At 44.5% G+C, this 19,168-nt stretch overlaps 1 protein-coding gene across 3 annotated transcripts in view; it reads right to left on the reverse strand.

The window, feature by feature from the left end:
• The window catches only part of RNF130 (ring finger protein 130), a 516,622-nt gene that overhangs the window by 52,827 nt on the left and 444,627 nt on the right, over positions 1-19,168 (reverse strand). For 2 of the 3 annotated variants that reach the window (XM_066591021.1, XM_066591019.1), the window contains one exon: positions 12,453-12,650. The exons of the other annotated variant lie outside the window; for it this stretch is intronic. In XM_066591021.1, the coding sequence (XP_066447118.1) occupies positions 12,559-12,650 (92 nt within the window). In that variant the 3' untranslated portion in view covers positions 12,453-12,558. Of the gene's footprint in view, positions 1-12,452; positions 12,651-19,168 lie in introns of those variants that run through there. 3 annotated transcript variants of the gene reach the window in all.

Below are 19,168 nucleotides of genomic sequence, written 5' to 3' on the forward strand. Positions count from 1 at the left end.
CAGCATATCATTTTACAAAAATGCTGCCAAGGTATAACAGCTGATTGCCAGGGTTAACTGTATAAATCCTGGATTTGATTAACCTACTGTTAATCACTCAGTATCAGATGTAATGACACTCCCAGTGCAGGTTAATGGCATTGTGAGATCTACACAACCGCAGATATATAAATTAGATAGGACATTCATTAAAGAACTGAAGTTCTCCTTTAATTTACATCTCCCTTCTATTCCCTCTATAACAAGGTAAAACAATGTATTATAATCTATAGCTAGAAAACCACCAGCCTAACACCCATCAAGGCAGGATCCAGCATGTCAGGCTGCAACGAGCGGACCTTCCATCCCCCTGGGGGTCTCCAGCTGCAGGGAACAAGGATTAAGGGGATTGGGTGACGGTTCAGCGCTAAAAATCAGTAGCTTATATGCAGCTCTTCGGTCTGTGCTTCTGAACGTTCACACGAGGATTACTTAATGGGAATTTAATGGGACATATAATAATCTGTTAAATTAAAAATCTTCGCTACAATACAACAAGCAACTCCACATCAACCAATCAGGGTCTCAGGAATACATATATATTATTAGATAACTAACCATTTTTTTCCCTCTTGTGTCAATTCTAGTAGTGAAAGCCTGAGGGGAAAAAGCTATATGAACCCAGGACTCCTTGCGTTAAAAACAAAGATGGCTCTGGAGAGTCATAAGATAGACTTCTACATGGACGATTCTTAATGACCTCTCCACTTTGTGCAATTTTCCCATAGGATCTGCATACTTCTTAAATACTATATACTGGGATATAATGTTTAACTAACTATGTACTGGTGCTTTGCTGCATATTCCATGTAATTGTTTGGTCCGAAAAAGAAGATTCCAGGTACTGTAGCTTTAAAGGGGTTGTCCGGTTGTAAACTATTAATGAATCATAGAATGATAGAGTTGGAAGGGACCTTCAGGGTCATCGGGTCCAACCCCCTGCTCAATGCAGGATTTACTAAATCATCCAAGACAGATATTTGTCCAGCCTTTGTTTTAACACTTCCATTGAAGGAGAACTCACTACCTCCCATGGTAACCTATTCCACTCATTGATCTCACTCACTGTCAGAAAGTTTTTTCTAATATCTAATTTGTGTCTGCTCCCTTTCAGTTTCATCCCATTCCTTCTAGTCTTTCCTGGTGCAAATGAGAACAGGGCTGATCCCTCTGCACTGTGACAGTCCTTCAGATGTTTGTGGTCTCCTTTCAGCCTTCTTTTTTGCAAACTAAACATTCCCAGATCCTTTAACCGTTCTTCATAGGACATGATTTGTTGACCGTTCACCATCTTGGTAACTCTTCTGAAATTGCTCCAGTTTGTCTATGTCTTTTTTTTAAAGTGGGGTTCCCAGAACTGGACACAGTATTCCAGATGAGGTCTGACCAAGAAAGAGTAGAGGGGGATAATTATATCACGTGATCTAGACTCTATGCTTATCTTAATATGTCCCAGAATTGTGTTTGCCTTCTTGGCTGCTGCATCACATTATTGACTCATGTTCAGTCTATGATCTATTAGTATACCCAAGTCTTTTTCACATGTGCTGCTTAGCCCAATTGCTCCCATTCTGTATGTGCTTTCTTCATTTTTGTTGCCCAGATGTAGGACTTTGTATTTCCACTTGCTAAATACAATTCTGTTAGTCGCTGCCAAACCATTCTGTTACTCATCATCACCTATCTTGGGTATAGATGATAAAAGAGGACTCAAGCAAACCTTTTAATACTTTTGTTGCCTCTTGGACCGCTTCCCCTCTGGAAATCTATGGCAGTCAAGGCCTGGAGTAGATTTTTTTGCTATAATTTATACCAGCTTCTGGAACAAGTTATAGTGAATTTGATGAGCCAGATGCAACTGCACCTCCTCTTCCCACAAAGCCCCACCTATTTTTTGCTTCCACAAACAAAAAGTAGTGACTAGGACAGTGGGAAATGCCAAAAAGTCTTTTTTTTTGCAAAAGTAGGACAAACAATATTACACACCAGAAAAAAAGAAAATACCATAAAAACAAGAAACACATCAAAGTGAGAAAAATGGCATAAAACATAGAAGTTCTGCAAAAACAACTACGTGTGAAGCCAGCATAACAGATTTTTGGTGTCACTTTTTGGGTTCTCTCAGATGGTCACAGATTACTTTGCTGTGTCACCTATTCCTGGTAGCTAAGGTGGGGTCTTTGGTCGTAAATCCTACTAATTTTAGTATGATAGACTTATAACTACTGGAAATGACCTTTATAACACTTATCAATCTCATCCATAACCATATCACTTGTCTGGTTATCATAAACCTGGGCACTGTTGACAAAACTGGCCTGGGTTCAGCATATCTAGAAGTAGTAGAACTTCCTAACGATTATATAATCATGAACACACACATTGTTTCCTCCTGTTGACTTTTGTTGAATAAATAATGACTGTTGAAATCCTGTTTGTCACAAGATTAGATTTGTTTAATTTTAGGCCGTTAGTGATCGCAGTTTTGGCCTGCTGAGACAAGGCACAAATTTGACTAATTATTACTGTCCCGCTTTACATTACTATATGGTGGCTAAGTAGAACAGGGCAACTTAATCAGCAATTATATAGGTTGCATAAGAAAAACCTCTGAGGAAGAAACATTGCCCCCGCTACCTCCTTTCAGGGTGTAGAGGAAAAAAAAGGAAAGAAATGGCTGCCATCTTTCCCTGACAAATGAAGAGGGCAAAGATGTTGAAGGTCTATAAGCAAGCTGTGCCACTAGCATTACTGGATGAATAAAAGAGGTAAAACTAGCAGAGCATCAATGGGGGAAAGTATGGACCAGCAGTAAAGTATGGCTGTGCAGTTGTCTAAAATAGACCTTATGAAGACCGTGCAAAGAGGCGCTGCTGGCCAAGTACACTGATCAACCAAAGGTCGCATTAGCATGAAACAATGAAAGGATGTATGAAAGAATTGTGGTTCTGACAAGACGTGTTGGCAGGCAGTCGTTTTAAAAAGGAATGAAGCCGATAACATGGATCAAAAGAACACTTTGTTTTCTCTCAGAAAGTAGATGTAACACCAACTGATCTTCCCTGTGCTATTGGGGGAATAAAAGAATGCAGGCTATCTATAAGCAGAGAGATGGTGAGGGAACACTTGGCTAGCTTAAATGAATTCAAGTGTCAAGGTCCAGATGAATTACATCCTAGGATACTAAGGGAAGCAGCGGAGGTAATTGCTGAACCACTCGCCATAATCTTTGAAAATTCCTGCAGAACAGGAGAAGTCCCAGAAGATTGGAAAAGGTCAAATTTTGTCCCTATCTTCAAAAAAGGGAAGAAGGTGGATCCAGGAAACTACAGGCCAGTGAGCCTGACTTTTATACCGGAAAAGATCTTCAAACAAATTATTAAACAGCTTCTAACCGGAAGTGGCGCCAGGCGCTGGGAGCGGAGCAGAGGAAAAGGGGACATCACGCGTGGCACTGGACCCACCGCTAGGAGACCGCGAGGGAGCAGCTTGAGGATCCGTGTGTCAGTAAGTGCCAGCAGGTAAAAAACTGCGTGTAAGTGTCAGTAAGTGCCTGTGTGTGTGGGTAAGTGCCTGCGTGTGTCAGTGAGTGTCGGTGGGTAAGTGCCTGCGTGTGTCAGTGAGTGTCGGTGGGTAAGTGCCTGCGTGTGTCAGTGAGTGTCGGTGGGTAAGTGCCTGCGTGTGTCAGTGAGTGTCGGTGGGTAAGTGCCTGCGTGTGTCAGAGAGTGTCGGTGGGTAAGTGCCTGCGTGTGTCAGAGAGTGTCGGTGGGTAAGTGCCTGCGTGTGTCAGAAAGTGTCAGTGGGTAAGTGCCTGCGTGTGTCAGAGTATGTGGGTGGGTAAGTGCCTGCGTGTGTCAGGGAGTGTCGGTGGGTAAGTGCCTGTGTGTAAGTGTCAGTAAGTGTCTGTGGGTAAGCGCCTGCATGTAATAATCAGTAAGTGTCTGTGGGTAAGGGTCTGTGGGTAAGTGCCTATGTGTAAGTGTCAGTAAGTGTCTGTGGGTAAGCGCCTGCATGTAATAATCAGTAAGTGTCTGTGGGTAAGGGTCTGTGGGTAAGGGTCTGTGTCATTAAGTGCCTGCATGTAAGTGTGAGCGAGGTGCAAGTGAAGCAGATTGAGTAACTAAGTGAGAGCAAGCAATAAGTGTGTGAGCAAGAAAAAAAACAAAACGTGAGCGATTGCGAACGGGCAGAGGCGCATGAGCGGTTGCGAAAAGGGGTAGGCACGTGAACGGTTACAAACAGAGAGGCTTGTTTGGAGTGTGATCTAATCAATCTTCACTACTTCTGTAGGTAAATTGTAGATCTCAATTAGGATGAGCTCCATGCCCGACAAAGCCGTTCAGTGTGCTACTTGTGCAATGTATGCGGTCCTTGATCAGCCGATCGAGGGTGCAAACTGTTGCGCAAGATGCGCGCTTGTTGCACATTTGGAAGCCTAAATCCTGGATGTAAATGAGCGACTGGCAACACTGAGATCCATTGGAAAGGAGTTTGCTGCTCAATGAGCAGGCACTCGCTGGGGTAGAGGCAGGGGCAGATAATAGTACGGAATAGCATGCGGAGAACGCAGCTAGGTGGGTGACAGATAGGAGGGATAGAGTGAAGAGAACCAGGGAGGCTAGTCCTGAACTGGCACAACCCAGCAAGTTTGCAGATGAGGGGAATGTCATTACAGAACCAGCACCGCTGCAGCACAACATGCCCTCTGAACAGCAGGGAGATGACTACTCCAGTGAGAAGGGGACAGGGAGCGCAGGGCAGGTTAGGCCTCCTGTCCACGGGTGATAGGTCACTGCGTTATTCGCAGCGACAATCTGGCCGCGGGTAACGCAGTGAACGCTTTCCATAGACCTAACTATGGAAAGCGCAGCCCGATGTCCATGAGCGGAGAATCATAGCGATTCCCGATCGCAGGATTCAAATTGTGGCATGCTGCGATTTTTCGCGGTGAGCTTATTTATCAGATAGGCTTAGCAAGGAGACCTGTTAGTACTCCCCCCTGCTCCTCCGCAGCTGTGGACAGGCAGCCTTAGACAGGTCCTAGTGGTGGGGGATTCAATTATAAAGGGGACAGACAGTGCAAGCTGCCATAAAGACTAGGATCGTCAAACAGTGTGTTGTCTTCCTGGCGCTCAAGTTTGACACATCACAGATCAGATTGCGATTACTGGGAGGGGCTGGCGAGGATCCAGTGGGTCATGGTGCACATTGGCACCAATGAACAAATTAGAGGTCAATGGAGGGTCCTCAAAAACGATTTTAGGGACCTAGGATCCAAGCTTAGGGCGAGAACCTTGAAGGTAAGTTTCCTGGAAATGCTACCAGCACCACAAACTACATTAGAAAGGCAGCAGGATCTTAGGGAGGTAAACAAGTGGCTCCGGAGTTGGTGTAAGGAGGAGGGGTTTGGGTTCCTGGAGAACAGAGCTGACTTTGCTGTTGGCTACAGGCTCTACCGTAGGGATGGGCTGCATCTCAATGGGGAGGGTGCAGCTGTGCTGGGAGAGAAGATGGCTAGAAGGCTGGAGGAGTGTTTAAACTAGGGACTGGGGGGGTGGGGGGGTAAGGGGGAGCACAAAAAGAGAAACTGGGGGTAGACAGTGTAGATAGTGACCTGGACCAAGAAATGGAAACAGGTGTGGAGCAGGGGGTTGGGTTGGTACAGTTAGAACTGACAGAATAGCTAATAGTACCATTAGTAGCACAATGAATATAACGAACTACCACCACTGAATAAATTGTATGGCAACTAATGCAGGAAGTCTGATCGGTAAAGTTGGTGAGCTTGAAGCGAGAATGTCTGATGAAAATTACAATATAGCAGGAATAAAGGAAACATAGCTTGATGAAAAGTACGATTGGGCGGTGAATTTAAAGGGTTACAATGTCTTCAGAAGAGACCGTGAAAATCAGAAAAGAGGAGGAGTGTGTCTTTATGTCAAATCGTACTTAATGCTGAAGCTACGTGAAGATATAGGTGCAGGCGTTGAACAGGGAGAAAAAAAATAACAAAATACTGATAGGGGTTTTCTATAGGCCACCCAAAGCAACAAAAGAAACTGAAATCTTATTATTAAGGCAAATAGAAAAGGTGTCAAATCCCAATGAAGTAATTATTATGGGGGAATTTAATTATCCGGATATAATATGGGAAGACGAAACCTGCAAATCTCACAAGGGTGATAAGTTCTTGAGAACAATTAAAGATAACTACCTTACCCAACTTGTGCGGGAGCCAACTAGAGGGAGGGCCACTCTGGACTTATTATTACCTAACAAACCAGACAGAAGCATGGGGGGGGGGTGCAGGTGTAGGGACACTTGGGAAATAGTGACCACAATATAATTAATTTCCAGCTGTCATTTAACAAACCGTCTCGTCATGGAGTTACAAAAAAAACTAAACTTCAGTAAAGTTTTTTTCTCGTGTATTAACGAATGAAAATGAAACGCCACACAAGATGCAGGGAAATAAAACAAGCCCCCCACTAAATATTACATGCCTAACACAGGAGGAAGTGCAGAACTGGTTAAATCGACAGGCCTGGATGAAATACACCCAAGGGTTCTAAAGGGAACTAAGTGTCGTGATAGCTAGACTGCTATATTTCTGGACACTATTGAGACCGTGGTTGTACGGCTGGATTGGTGCATTGCCAATGTGGTTTCAACATACAAAAAGGGGTCTAAAAGAGAGCCTGGTAACTACAGGCTGGTAAGTCTTACTTTAATAATTGGAAAAATAGTCAAGGGGTTTCTGAGAGACACCATCCTAGAATACCTCAAGGAAAACAACGGCATAACTTCTCATCAGCATGGGTTCATGAGGGGTCGATCATGTCAGACCAATTTGATCAGCTTCAACGATGAAGAAAGTTCTAGGTTGGACCTGGGAGAGTCTATTGATCTAGTATATGTGTATTTCTCTAAAGCATTTGACACCCAGTCCGAGACAGCTCGGACTGGGCGAAAACGTGTGTACCTGGGTAAGGAACTGGTTCAGAGATAGAAAGCAGAGGGTAGTAATAAACGGTTCGTACTCTGATTGGGCCACAGTTGCTAGTGGGGTGCCACAGGGTTCAGTATTAGGTCCCATTCTGTTCAACATATTTATGAATGACCAGATAGAGGGACTACACAGTAAAATATCAATATTTGCAGATGAAACAAAATTATACGTGACAATTAATACATTGGAGGACAATATGCGGCTACAAAAAGGACCTAGACAAGCTGGGGGCTTGGTCTGAAAAATGGCAAATGAAGTTCAATGTGGATCAATGTAAGATTATGCACAAGGGCAGGAGAAATGGATGTCACTAATATACACTAAATGGGGTACTGCTAGAGAAAAATGATATGGAAAAAGACCTGGGGGTACTAGTGGACTGTAGACATAAATGGAGCAATCAATGCCAGTCAGCTGCTGCAAAAGCAAATAAAGTCTTGGGGTGCATTAAAAGAGGTATAGGGGCGAGGGACGAGAACATAATTCTTCCACTATACAAGGCACTTGTCAGGCCCCACATGGCATACTGTTTACAGTTCTGGACACCGTTGCTCAGGAAAGATGCTGCAGTGCTTGCGGGGGAAGAGGGGATGTTCAAAGAAGGGCAACTAAATTAATAAACATAATAGGAGGACTACAATACCCAAAGAGGTTATCAAAATTTGGATTATTTATCCTTAAGGGGTGACCAAATAACTATGTCTAAATACATTAGGGGACAATACAAGGATCTCCCCCATGATTTGTTTTCAACCAGGACTGTGAGGGTAACAAGAGGGCATCCTCTATGTCTAGAGGAAAGCAGGTTTCATCACCAACATAGAAGGGGGTTCTTTACTGTAAAAGCAGTGAGACTGTGGAACCCTCTGCCTGAGGATGTGGTGATGGCAAAACCCATAGGGGAGTTTAAGAGGGGACTAAATGTCTTTCTAGAGTGCTACGACATTACAGAATATAGACATTAAGTGACCTGCATCGTTGCTTATCTTAAATGTTGATCCAGGGATTACTCTGGCTGCCATCATGGAGTCAGGAAGGAATTTTTTCTTCCATAGGAGCTAAATGGCTCGCTGTTTTTTTTTTTTTTGCCTTCCTCTGGACCAACAAGGGGGAGGTTAAAACAGGCTGAACTAGAGGGACATTTGTACTGTCCCAGAATAACATCCTGTTCCCCTCCATAAATGTCATACATGTTCTGTTTCATGTGGATTCACTGTGCAAAACTGCCATGTCAATTTTCTGGATGTATGTTGCACAGCTGCGGCATCTGGAAGGGCAATTCCCCTAAAATCATTGCCTGTCAGCCTGAATGTATGTTTCCTACTGTGTCATGTGGTACAAGCGAGGTTATAAATGTGAGTGTCTGAGAGCGGGAAAGGTTGTTGATAATCATCCATCCACCCATGCTATTGGAGGACCCACAGTGATGCAGGGAAGCACCTTTAGCTGAAAATGGAGGAGAGGCTCCCTATGGAGGAGCTGAGGATCTTTCCTCTTCCCTGATCCGCTAGAGAAACCTCAGCGGTGCAGGGAGACACCTCTGGTTTCCTTGTTTCTAATATGGAGGACCCATTCACATCACAGGCATCTTTTCCTTGTGTGGCTGTCCGCCATTAGGATCACCACACAAAGGTACGTAATTGTGACACCCACATGAATATCATCTAGGCTAAGCCATCTCCTCAAGTAATTTTTGCCGCCAGAGTGTATGTGGAGTGATTCCTGTCTTTTATCTCCTCGGGAGTATACTCAATGTCCAGGACCAGTGACATATAGATAACGTGGACTATAGGGCCGTATTGTTCCTGTGTTTTTTTTTTCCTCCCAACCTCTGAGCTTCTGCCTGTAACTTCTACAATTGAATGATGCCTGTAACTACCGATTATACCAAGTTTAATGCAAGTAAAGTCTTACCGGGCCTCAACCATTTCTGAGGACATCTACGACTATCCCCTCATCCTAAGGACTGGTGACCCCCATCCTCTGCTGCGCTAACTTCCTCCAGGACTGAGAGTTGGTAAGTGCCACCGTGACAGGTCCACGCACTACACCCTCCAGCCGCATGCTTGGGTAGAGTCATTCCCTGCAGTATCCCATGCGTGGGTGTTGCAGAAGCTGTACTGGCCTCAATTTCATTTATTGCAATTGCCCCAGTTGCACATGGTCTTCATTCAGCCTAACATACTATGCTACTATGTATGCAAGTACTTGGATAAAAATGGAGTAATTAACCAGAGCCAGCATGGGCTTGTAACAAACAAGGCATGCCAGACGAATCTAATTTCCTTCTATGACAGAATCAGCTACTGGGTTGATCAGGGAAATGCGGTGGATATAGTATATCTTGACTTTAGTAAAGCATTTGACAAAGTATCTCATACCATACTTTTTGAAAAAATGACCAAATTTGGGATTGACAAGGCAACTGTTAAGTGGATTCAGAACTGGCTAAGTGATCATACTCAAAGAGTGGTCCAAAATAGCTGCACATCCAAGTGCAAGAATGTATCAAGTGGGGTAACACAAGGCTGTGTCCTAGGCCCAGTGTTGTTCAACATTTTTATAAATGATCTGGAGGAGGGAATTGATGGGAAACTGATCAAATTTGCTGACAACACAAAGCTAGGAGAGATAGCCAACAGTAGGGGGGAGAGAGAGAAAATATTCAAAAAGATCTAGAAAAGCTTGAACAGTGGGCGGCGACTAACAGAATGGTATTTAGCGAGGAGAAATGCAAAGTCCTACATCTGGGGAAGAAAAATGAAAGAAGCACATATAGAACAACAGGAATTGGGACAAGCAGGACATGTGAAGACGACTTGGGTATACTAATAAATCATAGTAGTAGAGAAAAGATAGACAGCAGCACTACTGTATAGAAAACCAAACTTGGTGAGGAGTGTCTATAGACAAAGCTTGATAAAGACCATTACTGGTCGAAACATCGTTATTTTATGCACAATGGAGGAATAAAGTTTTGATATTTTTACAATATTCTGCTGCCGCAATAATCTCTACTAATAAATCATAGACTGAACATGAGTCAACAATGTAATGCAGCAGCCAAAAAGGCAAACACAATTCTGAGATGTATTAAGAGAAGCATAGAGTCTAGATCACATGAGGTAATTCCACTCTACTCTTCCTTAGTCAGACCTCATCTGGAATACTGTGTCCAATTCTGGGCACCCCACTTTAAAAAAGACAGGCAAACTGGAGCAAGTTCAGAGAAGAGTTACCAAGATGGTGAGTGGTCTGCAAATCATGTCCTATGAGGAATGGTTAAAGGATCTGGGAATGTTTAGCTTGCACAATAGAAGGCTGAGAGGAGACTTAAGAGCTGTGTATTGAGCCCTGTTCTCATTTGCACAAGGAAAGACTAGAAACAATGGGATGAAAGTGAAAGGGAGAAGACACAAATTAGATATTAGAAAAAAAACTGACAGTGAGGGTGATCAATGAGTGGGACAGTTTACCAGGAGAGGTGGTGAGTTCTCCTTCAATGGAAGTGTTCAAACAAAGGCTGGACAGATATCTGTCTGGGATGATTTAGGCCACCTGCAGACGAGCGGAAATTCCGCCCCTGGAAGCTGCCATAGGATTGCGTTAACAAATGCAATCCTAGGCAGACGGCCGGGATTTCGCATAGCCAAATCCCGGCCGTCTGCCTAGGATTGCATTTGTTAACGCAATGGAGCCGGCTGTATTGCTGGCTCCATTGAATTCAATGGGTGAACATCGTTCTTCTCTTCCACAGCTGTTACAGAGGAGAACGATCTTTAGTATATGTTCTCAATGGGGTCGGCGCTGTTGCCGCCGGCCTCATTGAGCGCATATATTGAACACAGCGATGCGCAGAACGCAGATAGGCACATTCTGCGAATCGTTGTGTCCTATAATTGATCGCACATCTGCATAAAAAGCGGACATGTGACCGATCCCATTGGGATGCATTTGGTCTATAGATCTGCAGATCGCAAGAGAGTGTGCAGATCGGACCAAAAAACGGTCGTGTGACCGAGGCCTCAAGCAACCAATTACTGGGACCCCATGATTACTAGAACATGGAACCTTTGTTCCCGTTCCCCCTGGCTGTATGGTACTGGATAGGAGTCTGAACTTAGCAGCAACAGAGCATGTGGCTGGCCCAACAACACTGCATTGTTGCATACCTTTGTGCACCAGTTTAAAGGGGTATTCCCACAGGATATGCCATAAAAGTCTGGTAGATGCTGGTCCCACATTTATCTCAAGAACTGAACACCCTCCACCCCAAGCTGTATGTATTCAGGAGCATTTAAACAGCCAAGCGGTTTCCAAATCTCTCTTAAAAGGGAATGAAAGTTATGGAAACCGCATAGCACAGCAAAGTATGCCATTTCCACAGCTTCCAATTTAGGGAAACAGTGTAGTTTCCTTTGCTACACGGTCGTAGCAACTTTCGTTCACTTTGGTGCGACTATGGAAGTAACGTAGCATAGACCGCTAGCTTCTTCCTTACTCCAAGCCATGCACAGAGGGGTATTGCCATCTTGGCCATGACCAGCTGAGAATGGAATAAGCTTTAATGTAGCTCTTTCCTGGTTAAAACTAGAAATTCCACAAGCAGAATTTTCTTGCTGACTTGTTTTAATCCTCAACTCCTTGTCATCTTACTGCATTATAAAAGCATCTGCAGTCAAAGCTAGTTATTATTCATAAACCTCATGTTATATATCCCAGACAATAAATCACAGCCAGAGCAGCAATTGATAGTTTTAAGAGGAAGGGGGAAAGTAAATATGTACACAGGCTGGAATAATAAATGAAAGGATGGGGAAACTGGATTGCATGTTTCACTTGGAACGCCCACTGAGCTCTGAACTTGCAGTACCATAAGCAAACATGCAAGTAAAAAAAAGAAGTAATATAAAAATCAGCCAATAGTTATGAGTAAGGCTCATCCAAGCTAAAAAACACAAATTTGTGTACAATTTGTATAGGAGTCTTCAATAAAGTAATATATCTTATGGTGCTGAAGTTATCCCTTTTTATTCTGCTGCTCCTTGCCAGGATCTGGCCAAGTGTTTTATATCTCTATGCACCATATGGATCTCCTTTCCAAGAGAGCAGCAGCTGAATCTACTTTTAGCTTTATTTCCCTATTTCACAGGGAATGCCCACTGAGCTCTGATCTTACAGCACCAGAAGCAAGTATGTCATAGAAAGCAAGAACAAAAAGCCACAATACAAAAATCAGTTAATAGCTTAGAACACTTTGATACTCTCTGGATATCCAGATGTGCAAACCCTTTAAATATTATGGTTCACAGAAAATAAAACTATGTGTTAAATAAAAAGGATTTAAAATTGATATGTCCGCCAGAATTACTCATTATACATTTGTAAAATAACACTCAGACTCTTATATTTTAATATAGTTTTTTAATTATCAATTTACATTTTAATGAAGATTTGGCACTAAAAAAAGTATAAGAAAAATAAACAAAAAAGCTTATTAAAAAGGAATTTCATCTGCAGTTGGTAAATGATGTGTGAAAATAAACACTTTTGTTTGCTTTATCCCCCTCTTCTGAAATCGCCACTTCATGACCATTCCACTCTGCAAAAGGAGCACAGAAAAAAGTAATGTAAGAAATAGAAGAAGCAATTCATGAGACAATATAAATGTATTTTTCTGTGCATTTTGTGTATAGGAAAACAGCCGTCACTCTGCATAATAATGGCGGGGAGAGGCTCCTTCTCCATCATTTAGAAGTCTGACTTGGAACCAAGCTCCGAGTGTGTTTATTCTGAAATGCCACATAGCAATGCATACCTGTCCCGGGTTCATGTTGCCTGTGGTTTGGGCAGCATTATCCTGCTGACAGGTTCACATTAATATTAAAGAAAGAGAGACAGACAAAGACAGCGAGAGACAGACAGAGAGAGATAGAGAAAGAGAGAGAGAGAAAGAGACAGAGAGACACAGACACAGAAACACAAACAGAGAGACACAGAAACAGAGACACAGACAGAGACAGAGAGAGAGAGAGAGAGACAGGCAGAGAGAGAGAGAGAGGCAGAGAGAGAGAGAGAGACAGGCAGAGAGAGAGAGAGAGAGAAAGGCAGAGAGATAAGGATCAGGTATGTTGAGTTTTAATGGCTAATCCTTTTGTTCTGTCAGAAGAGAAACCATATATAAACTTCTATGTGGCAGTCTGTAGCTGCTGACGCGTGAAGATCACAGCTAGAAATGGCATAGTGCTTGGGTGAGTGCTTCTGTGCCTTCTTTTCAGCAGTTAGTTGGGGTCTCAGCACTTGTACCCCAATCAAAACTTCTTCCATGTTGCTATGATATGTCAAAAGTCTTGCAAAAGTGACATCGCATTTTGGAATCTGCTTTTCAAACCACCGAGCGCCATATGGAGTGGTTTGCTGGGCAATTCATTGTCATGTAAGATCTAGGATTTCTGCATTAGGCAATAGTTAACCCTTCCTGTTGGCTCGTGGATTACAGTTCAAGTATGATGCTAGCAACCAATTAAAGGGGTTGTCCCGCGAAAGCAAGTGGGGTTAAGCACTTCTGTATGGCCATATTAATGCACTTTGTAATATACATCGTGCATTAAATATTGGCCATACAGAAGTTATACATGTACCCCCTCCGGTGTTGGCGTCCCCGACTCCATGGCGCCGACCAAAGCCTTCTTCTGCCTGGATTAGACGCGCTTGCGCAGTCTGCCCTCTTCTGTCCGGCTCCGGCGTGCTCACGCCGCAGAGGTCTTCTGCGCATGCGCAGAAGACCTGTGCGGCGCGAGCATGCCGGAGCGGCCCCTTCATCGCAAGTGCGTCTAATCCAGGCAGAAGAAGGCTTCGGTCGGCGCCATGGAGACGGGGACGCCAACATCGGAGTGGGTAAGTGTATAACTTCTGTATGGCCAATATTTAATGCACGATGTATATTACAAAGTGCATTAATATGGCCATACAGAAGTGCTTAACCCCACTTGCTTTCGCGGGACAACCCCTTTAAGATCCAGAGGAAGACGGTGACGAATCACTTATTGCAGAAAGTCCAAAACCACTATCTGGCAGTGAACCACCCATCAAGACTACTCTAGTAGTGCAGATGTTTGAAAAGCAGATTCTGGGGCTCCTGATGCACGCTGAGCATGTGACCGTACCACGTAGGTTTGGTTTCTTAAATTAGAACTATGGGAAAAGGTTGTTTTTTTTTTAAATATTTTTTTCCCCACTTGTTTTTACTTTATTTCATAAGTCTCTATAGGGCACTTGAACCTGCGTTTCTTTGATTGCCTATACCATATACTATAATACATTAGTAATGCAGTATATGGTACTTCTGCAGGCATCCTAATAGGCATAAATACACGGCAGCCCTGGGGTCCTTCAAAAGGCCATGGGCTGTCATGACAACTGAATGGCACCTCACAATTTTATTGAGGAGGGGCAGTCTAGGACCTCCGAACACTGATTAGGAAACGTAAAGGCTTAAGCGCTGTTTGCAGCTGTTGCGATAGGGCGCAGCTGGCACCCACCGTGTGTAGAGCGGGATTGGCCAACAGTCTTTCTCCATACAAACCCTGCACCTGGAGGATGTATATGACAGTATGAAGAGGTTAAAGTCTGGGCCATTTTATGGGGCGACCAACTTACCTAATTAATAAAACCAGACAATACTTTCATGCGCTTGGTCATAGAAACGTTGTCTTAAAAACTGTTGCCTGCATGTGAGGTGCTCTTTAAAAGCAATCATGCTTATTGCAGGTAATGAAAAAAATATTAAACTATCTTGCGTATTTAACGTCAATGATACACTTTAAAATGGCTTTATTGACGGCGAGGTTCTTATCTGTATGGACAGCTCATTTCATTACAATGCGGGCACTCAGAAAGAGATCTTATCCAGCGCAATGTATTGATCCTTCACTATAATAGGTCTGATGGACTTGCTGTAGTTTATCATAAGCGCTGCAAGCCGGCAGGAATCATAATTCATAAGAGACAGACACCAAGAAAAATGAAGCCATGGAGCTGCCACAGGGGAGGGGGCATTAATATAGAAAACATACATGCATTCATTTGAATCCTCAATGAGAACAGCCCTAGTTCCCTGAATGAAAGAAACGGTCGTGTCGTGGGCAGGTTTCAGAAAAATGGATTTCAAGCAGTAGTAATATTTCCTGCCAGCATTTATAGCAGAAAATAGATCCGGTTATACCTGATGGCCTGGCTGTAGACAATGGACTTTTTGATGTGTTTAGGATGGAAACTGTCCATTGTCTACAGCCAGGCCATCAGGTATAACCGGATCTGCTCCAACCCAACAGACAGAGAGGAACATTTGTACCATCTTAAAAGGACATTTATAAATCAGGGCTACCATCCCACCTCAATTGATGACCAAATCACCAGAGCCACTAGGATACCCAGAAATCAACTACTCCAATACAAGGAGAAGGAAAGAAACAATCGTGTGCCTCTAGTAGTGACCTACAATCCGCAACTAGAGGTACTAAGGAAAACTGCAAAGAAACTCCACCATACCCTGCACAAGGATGACCGTCTGAAAACCATATTCCTCCGCTTCTGTGTTACAGGCAACCTCCTAACTTGAGGAACTTTATAATCAGGAGTGCATTGCCCTCTGACACACAAAAAGGAACTTATCCCTGTAATGTAAGGAGCTGCAAGACCTGCTCACATGTACTGACTGCGGACAGGATACGGATCCCCAACACACAGCAGGACTATAAGATCCCAGGACATTCACATGTTCCACGTCCAATGTTGTGTACCTGATCATGTGCAGTAAATGTCCTGTTGGGGGTCTTTATGTTGGAGAAACAGGACAGAAACTGAAAGCAAGGATGAGATCTCATCGCCACATGATTAAACACAGAAAAAGAGAATTACCTGTGGCCGAGCACTTCTCTAACCATGGACATAACACAGGAGATATGAGAGTTTTGATATTGAAGGATGGTTTCAAGTCACAAAACCACAGAAGAATTTGGGAATATAAATTGATAACAACCTTTGACACGCTGAATACTGGGTTAAATTATTCCCCAGGATTTATGCGTGAATGGGAAGTGTGAGACATTTATTGCACAGATAAGACCCCCATCAACAGTAATTCCGGGACCATAAACTTTCACTCCCTTATCAGTGTTTAGCTAAAAATGTCAGTGTACCTCTTGTAGCATTTCTAGCCTGCCTGACCTCCCCCCCCCCCCCCAACAGTAATTTAGGGACCATAAAACTTTCACTCCGCTATCAGTGCCTAGACAAAAAAAAGTTTGCTTGCTGTTGCAGAATTCCTTTTAAGTGCTAACCAATCTCATCCATATCTGTGCTTTGTCATAAGTATGTATGTTATAAGTGTGTATAAATATCCATGCTTCAGATCCAATCCATTAAGCCTGAAGAAGAACCCTGCGTTGGTTCGGAAGCTCGCTATTATTACATCATGTATTTTTGTTAGCCATTAAAAGGTATCATATTTACAAGATTACGTTGTTTCTCTTGCTGAGAACAATCACATTTTGCTCTACTGGCTAACACGGTACCAGATCTTTGTTTTCATTAAAACACTGGTGTACATGCTGTCAGGACTGCCTGCTCTCGGGGTCTCCGTGCTCGCACCCATGATCCTATCACCCGAGCTGATCGGGTGCGGCACAAGGGAGCCCCGGTCTTGGTGACCTCCCCTGGCCGTCGGTGTCCCGGACATTAGCTCCGGTTGCACACTCCTGTGCTCAGGAGGCAGCACCCGGGTAATCGGGTTGCTGGGGATGCGGTGATGCCGTCCCTGTTGCCATGACATTCTATCAGCATGTTCTGCACTTGCTGACTTAGGTCTGGGTCTGGCTGCTGGCAGGCTCCCCACCCCAATCAGCTGCTGGGGCGGGAGTTCTGACAGCATTTAACCGTGCATTTTTCCTTCCTGCATTGCCAGTGTATGTTTGTCTCCAGGCTACACCCGTGTTATTCTGATCTGATTTCCCGTTGTGACCCTCTGCTTTTGGACCTGGCTTTGACCTCGCCTAATCCCTGGTACCGCGTATTCTACTGTTGCCGACCCAGACTTCCTGACTTGCCTCTGTGTCTGTTTGTATTTGTTTTACCCTCTGCCCCGCTTCCCTAGTGAGTATAGGGACCGTCGCCCAGCTGTCGCCCTGGGGCCTAGCCCAGGGGGGCAAGTAGGTAGGGACAAGGGTTGCGGGTAGCTTTTAGGGACTTCCAGTACCCGGCCCCTAGTTTCGTGACAGTTACACTGGCCGGCCCAAGGGTCAGACTTTTTTGTCCGACCGGCTACGTTTACCGCTTCTATGGAGGCCGTGTCGGCCTTAGCAAACCAGGTCCAGGCCCTGACTAACCTGGCACAGGACCTGACTTCCCGTTTGGAGCACCAGGAACAGGTGTTGGGCAAGGCTCAGGTTCAGCCTTCCTCGGTGCTGGCGACTATCTCTGAGCCTCAGGCCACGCTGCCTGATTTTTTTTTCTGGGGAAAGGAAGCAGTTCTTCTCTTTCCAGGAAGGCTGTAAGCTGTTTTTTTTATTTGCGACCCCACTTGTCTGGCACTGAGTTCCAAAGGGTGGGCATCGCGATTTCCCAACTGAGAGGAGAACCTCAAAACTGGGCATTCTCCTTACGACTCTCCCTCACGACAGTCTTTAGACACGTTTTTCTCTGCTCTGGGTCAGATCTATGACGAACCCGACCGTGCTGCCTACGCTGTGGCTCAACTGTTGTCCTTGCGCCAGGGTTGGAAAGTGGCAGAAGATTATTGTTCCCAATTCAGACAGCACTGCACTGAGTCGGGGTGGAACGACTCAGCCCTCAAGGACTTGTTCTTGACCGGTCTATCTGAAGACCTAAAGGATCTGCTGGTAGCCCAGCCGGAGCCTGGTACCCTGGAACAAGCGATGTTGTTAGCCATCCGAGCAGATCGGCGCCTGAGGGCCAGACAATCTGCTTGGTCCAGTCTGGTCCACCCGGCCTCCCCAGCCACTTCCGCTGTAAGACCGACAACTTCACCTCCCTCCGCGGGACCCATGGAATTGGGGACAATGTCACCTAAACAGCGAAGGGAATATCGGTTAAAGAAGAACCTTTGTTTGTATTGCGGAGAGTCTGGTCATCGCATCGCTACCTGCGGGAAAAAAACCTCGGCAGGAGAAACTTCCGCTCCTAGGCAGTTGTCAGGAGGACTGTCTAGGGGCTCAGGTACTCCCTGTTGTGTCTAAAATGTTCTTGCCCTGCATTTTAGAGTTCCGTTCCTTCTCTTGTGCAGGGCAAGCTTTTGTTGATTCTGGGGCAGCAGCAAACTTTGTAAATTTTGATTTTGTGGCTCAGATTTTCGGTTCCTTGCTATGTTTAGATCCTCCTATTCAGGTTACAGGGGTAGACTCCACTCCATTGCATGCCGGCCTCGTCAATCTTGTTACCCCAAAGTTGAAATTCACCATAGGAGCCCTGCATACTGAGACTTGCACCTTCCTCGTTATGAAAGACTTGTCGGTGTACATAGTCTTAGGGCTCCCTTGGTTAAGGGAACACAATCCCATTATTAGTTGGAACACGCTGGAGTTGGTCAAGTGGGGGTCCCACTGTACCAATCACATGAATCCGGTGAATTTGGATACTTCTGTTTTGGAGGGGGTCGAGTTACCAGACTATATTGCTGAATTTTCTGATGTTTTCTCCAAACAACTCTCTGAAATATTGCCTCCTCATAGAGAATTTGAATAAAATAGATCTGATCCCAGGTGCTAAACTCCGTAAGGGTCAGATCTACAACGTAACTGTTCCTGAGAGGGAGTCCATGAAGGACTATATTCAGGACAGTTTGACCAAGGGGCACATTCGACCCTCGGAGTCTCCTATGGGCGCCGGGTTTTTCTTCGTTGAGAAGAAGGACGGGGGTCTCAGGCCCTGTATTGATTACAGGGAGCTCAACCAGATAATCAGAAACCAATACGCTCTTCCTCTCATCCCCGACCTCCTCAATCAGGTTTCCGGGGCTCAGTGGTTCTCCAAGCTCGACCTGAGGGGAGCCTATAACCTTATCCATATTCGGGAAGGGGATGAGAGGAAGACTGCTTTCAATAC

Source organism: Eleutherodactylus coqui, chromosome 2, assembly GCF_035609145.1.
Source record: "Eleutherodactylus coqui strain aEleCoq1 chromosome 2, aEleCoq1.hap1, whole genome shotgun sequence".
NCBI classification, from domain to species: domain Eukaryota; kingdom Metazoa; phylum Chordata; class Amphibia; order Anura; family Eleutherodactylidae; genus Eleutherodactylus; species Eleutherodactylus coqui.